Source organism: Setaria italica, chromosome I (genome assembly GCF_000263155.2).
Source record: "Setaria italica strain Yugu1 chromosome I, Setaria_italica_v2.0, whole genome shotgun sequence".
In the NCBI taxonomy this organism is placed as follows: Eukaryota; Viridiplantae; Streptophyta; class Magnoliopsida; order Poales; family Poaceae; genus Setaria; species Setaria italica.
Window position 1 is genome coordinate 29,394,342 of NC_028450.1, and position 5,253 is coordinate 29,399,594.

At 51.5% G+C, this 5,253-nt stretch overlaps 1 protein-coding gene across 1 annotated transcript; it reads left to right on the forward strand.

The window, feature by feature from the left end:
* The first annotated feature begins 1,174 nt into the window (after positions 1 to 1,174).
* LOC101759503 (UDP-glycosyltransferase 83A1) lies at positions 1,175 to 3,157 on the forward strand. The gene is made up of 2 exons (XM_004952885.4): positions 1,175 to 1,791; positions 1,989 to 3,157. Exons 1-2 carry the CDS (start codon positions 1,278 to 1,280, stop codon positions 2,900 to 2,902), a joined length of 1,428 nt encoding a protein of 475 aa, XP_004952942.1. The 5' UTR covers positions 1,175 to 1,277; the 3' UTR covers positions 2,903 to 3,157.
* The last annotated feature ends 2,096 nt before the right edge of the window (positions 3,158 to 5,253 follow it).

The window sequence follows — 5,253 nt, forward strand, 5'->3', positions numbered from 1 at the left end:
CCACTACATAACATGTTCCAACAACTTTCTTGCAGTCAATAGTACTGTACTCAGCAATAGTACATGTTATAGGAGGGATGCAACACTGCTAATTTTCTTCAAATTATGGTTGAATATATTTTTTGTGCAAATTCTATTGCCACTGTCCAAGGCTCCAAGTCCAGTTGAATGTCGCATGGGCAGAATTTTAGCTATTTTCCATGAACTTCCCATTAGGAATTAAGTGAAAATGGTTAAATGAATTTGAAAAAAAAATAAAATGACATTCTAGCGGGCAACACAGTTTCGTAATAGCAAAGTGGCGAAATCCATTTGCAGAAATGGTATTATGACGAAACCAGGATGGCAAAATTACAAATTTCTACTTTCACCTCGAAACTCAGCTGATTCGAGACCTAGCGCATGACCATGGAGGATTCGGCCTGCTGCTCTCGTCTGTTGAGATCCTAGCTTGACTTGGCGCCGCCGCCGCCGCCATCAAGACCACAAACAGCGCGCACCGCCTCCAGCATCTTCAAGTTAGGTACATCAGTTTGGCCTCAACTCGGTCAGACGCATTGAGATCGCCAAGGCCCAAGGGAACAAGAGTCATTGGTGGCAGGAGCCTAGCCAGCGTAGCAGCTAGCAGAGCGATCGAAGCAGAAGCACATGCGGCTGTATTATATTGGTGGAAAGATTTTTCTATGACATTCCGCTGCAACGCGGCACCAGGGCCGGAGGTTGTACATGTACATCCATTCCAGTATTCCAACATTTGCAGCATAAACCTTAAGCCTGGGCCACGTACGTGGCACCGGTGCCATTGAACATATTTCCTGTATTGTGTGACCACGACGATTTGGGCATTCTTCGGCGTAGACGAATGGACTGCCGACGACTGGGCACAAGAAAGTACAATGGTTTGCGTCGCACGCGCTGCATGTGGTAGTGCCTGCTTTGACATGCTATATAGCGACGCACGAGCCTACGGCATAGGGAATTATTCGAGAATTTCAGCGGCTCAATATCTACATAATCCAAACGGATCCTAAATATTCAGATCGATGAGAGAGGCTCTCAGTGCCACGTATGCTTCGTTTCCACGACAGCGACATGCCGGCATCAGAGCCATAGGCCATAGCCGCCGGCGTGCGAGACTGCCTTCCTTGACTAGCATGTTGCCAGAGGAGATAACTTGGCGTATCCTTGGCTATTTATGCCGCAGCTCGCGGAGATAACTTGCCCACTCCGCCTCGCACAACACCACCACCACCCGACCCGATCCGTCGCCACTCGAGATGGCCGCCGCCGACCCCATGGCGCCGCACGCGCTCCTCCTCCCTTACCCGGCGCAGGGCCACGTGATCCCGTTGATGGAGCTCGCCCACCGCCTCCTCGACCGGGGCTTCGCCGTCACCTTCGTCAACACCGAGTTCAACCACCGCCGCGTCGTGGGCGCCGCCGCCGCGGGCGCGTCATCATCAGCTGGAGGCCGGCGCCTGCGGCTCGTGGGGGTCGCGGACGGGATGGACGACGGAGAGGACCGCGACAACCTGCTCCGGCTCAACGCCACCATGAAGGAGGCCATGCTGCCGCAGCTGGAGGCTCTCCTCGACGGCGAAGGGGGCGCTGCTGGCAAAGGCCTGGGCAGGGTGACGTGCGTCGTGGTCGACGCCGGCATGTCCTGGGCGCTGGACGCGGCCAAGCGGCGGGGGGTCCCCACGGCCGCACTCTGGCCAGCGTCAGCGGCAGTGCTCGCCGTGATCCTGGGCGCCAAGAACCTCATTCACGATGGCGTCATCGATGACGACGGTGAGATATCTACAGTACTTCTCTTGGCATTCTTTTATTTATGGCCATAAGCCCATAACCCATAGCTATCCGTGCACATGTCGTGACAGCTAGCTGGGAGATGCTTGGGTTGCTACTTTGCTAGCCATAATTTATCTTTCCTTGTCGACTTGTCGTCAAAATTGACAGAAAATTTGTTCGTCATAATCGGCGTGCAGGAGCTCCGGTTAAACTTGAGAACAATTCGTTCCGTCTGGCCGAGTCCATGGCGCCAATGGACGCGACCTTCCTCTCCTGGAACTACATGGGCAACCGCGACAAAAAGCGCATGGTCTTCCACTACCTCACCACCAGCGCGTGGGCCGCCGACGCCAAGGCGGACGTCCTCCTCTGCAACACCTTCGCCGATCTCGAGCCGGACATCTTCACCCAGCACTCCCCTGCCTCCATCCTCCCCATCGGCCCACTCCGCACATGGCAGCGCTCAACAACAACAAGCGAGGCGCTGGCCGGGCACTTTTGGCGCGCCGACGACGAGGACTGCCTGTCCTTCCTCGACGCGCAGCTACGGGGCTCCGTCGTGTACGTGGCATTCGGTAGCTTGGCCGTCATGAGCCCCGCGCAGCTCCAGGAGCTTGCGGTTGCTCTGGACGCCTCCGGCCGCCCGTTCCTGTGGGTCTTCAGGCCGGGGTTGGCAGGCAAGCTGCCGACCGCGTTCACGGACCTAGTGGCACGACATGCTGGGAGGGGGAAATTTGTCAGGTGGGCACCGCAAGAGATTGTGCTGGCACACTCGGCCGTCGGGTGCTTCGTGACGCACTGCGGGTGGAACTCGACGTTGGAGGGCATCCGCAACGGGGTGCCTCTGCTATGTTGGCCTTACTTCACCGACCAGTTCGCCAACCAGACGTACATCTGCGATATCTGGAGGGTGGGAATAAGGGTGGCGACGGTAGGCAGGGAAGGTATTGTGACCAAGGAGGAAATCACTGAGAGATTGGAGAGCTTGCTGGGTGACGGTGGTGTTAAGGAAAGGGTGAATAAGTTGAAGGAGTTGGCGGAGAGTAGCATGAGTGGAGAGGGGCAGTCTTTGAAGAATCTCAACGCCTTCATGGAGTCTATAAGGAAGTGAATATCACAGCATGGTTTATTTCCCTGAAGTTGCAGTTTTTTTTTTCGAAACGAACCGAGCGGAAGAGCTGCTGATTATATTAAAAAGAAGAAGGTCCAGATTGGATAGTTACAACGCAACAATAGGTGCAAAGAAGATAAAAGAAACTAACTACAACCTTTTGTATGGAATGTATTAACAGCGTGCTAGTAAAGCGGAAAGCTGCTTTGCCCCGGCCGTAGTCCACATCGCGGCCTTGTCTTTAATTCTTCCAAAGATCATGTTGATTGTAGATTCCTTTCGCTCAAAGATTCTCAAATTTCTCTCCCTACACACTGTCCATGAGACGAGCATGATCAGAGAACACACGCCTTTCCTTGAGCAGCAATTTGTTGCTACCCTCACCGACCACCACTGATGTAGAGTTTCCACCTGTTCCCAGAGCATCGGTTGGATCGCCGTATAGGATATCCAATTCGCCACCATGTCCCATAGCCTACGTGTTACCCTACATTAAGTGAAGAGATGCATCGCCGACTCTTGTGTGTTGCGGCATAGTGGGCAGTTAAGTTGATTCGGCCATCCCCATTTGCGCAATTTATCCGCCGTCCATAGCCTATTTTGGATCACGAGCCAGGAGAAGATCTTGCAACTTCTAGGAGCCCAGAATTTCCATATCAGCGTGTCAAAGTTGGTGTACGCCGAGCCAATGAACTGCGCATTATATGCGGATTTGGCTGAGTAGATACCGTATGCGCTTAGTTTCGATTTGATATCATCTACCACCCCTGGCCGAAGCACCACTTGCTGAACAATTTTCCATAGAAGGACAAATTCCTGGAAGTGTTGTACGGAAAAGTCTCTATGCCGAAGGTTGATGTCCTTAATCCAGTTTCTATTATGTAATACTTTCCGCAGACATCTATTCTTTTTCCTGGAGATGAAATAAATGTGTGGAACTATGTCTCGCGGTATCCGTATTGTCACTGGGAACCTCGGATTCCACCCAAACTTTATGCTCTGCTTTCCACTCTTGCCATAACCATCTTAGCCTTAATCCTCTTGCAAACTTGTGAGGTTTAGAATCCCCACACCCCCGAGCCGCGTTGGTCTTGCGGATCGTACCTAGTTGACTTTGCATTTTCCACCTATGATATCCGCCAGCTCGGTCTAGAAAAGATTCTTTCGTTTGTAGTCGATGTCCTTCATCACTTCTTGGGGAGCGTCTAGCGCTGAGAGGAGGTATACCGCCTGCGAGCTTAGCACCGATTTTGTGAGTGTTAGACGTGCCGCCATGGTCATATTCCTTGCGTTCCATGCGGTGAGCTTGCCAATCGCCTTACCAACAACGTAATGGAAGTCTACTCTTTTCAATCTTGTCGTCATAAGTGGCAGCCCCAAATATCTAATCGGGAAGAGAGCTCTTGTTACCGGGAGATCCCAATAATGGCTTCTAGATTAACACCCTCGCAACTTATAGGCACCATGCTTGATTTCTCAAAGTTTGTTTTCAAACCCGATGTCTCCCCAAACCTGGTCAATAGGTCGCCAGCGCATTGATATCCTTATTGGTCAAATTTAGGAATATGGTTGTGTCGTCGGCGTACATGGAGGTTCATAGATTGAGGCATTTGCCCCTAAGTTTGGTAATGAAACCTCGCTTTGTGGCTAGCCCTAGAAGGGCACGAAGCGTCTCAATTGCTATGACGAACAACAGCGATGATAGTGGGTCATCTTGCCCTAATCCTCGATGGTGCTTAATGGGGCTGTTTGGGATCCCATTCAGAAGGACCCTTGACGACGACGTGTAAAACAGTGATGCCATCCAGTCACGCCAACGTGAGGGGAAACCTAAGCGCTCTAGGAGGGAGAGCAGGTAATCCCATCGTACCGAGTCGAAAGCTTTGGCGATGTCAAGTTTGAGGAAAAGTGTCGGTATTTTCAGGTGGTGGAAATGTCTTGCCATATTGCGGACTGTCAAAAAATTATTGTGGATGCTTCTTTTTTTTATGAAAGCCGATTGTGATTGCGATATGATTTCTTTCATATGAGGCACTAAACACATGGCAAGGACCTTGGTGATTATCTTGACAAAGGAATGGATCAGGCTTATTGGCCTAAAGTCAGACATTCAGCACCCTCCTTTTTTGGTATGAGTGCAATATTGGCCGTATTGATTAACGGAAGACTCGTGTAGCACAGATTGTGGAAGCCGTTTGCTGCCTCGGTTAGATCAACCTTTATTATGTCCCAGCATGTCTTGAAGAAGACACCTATGAACCCATCTGGCCCAGGTGCCTTGTCGGAGGGCAGTTCATCGATTTCTCGCTTGATTTCCATTTTGGAGGAGGAGTCATCAAGACCGTGTAGGT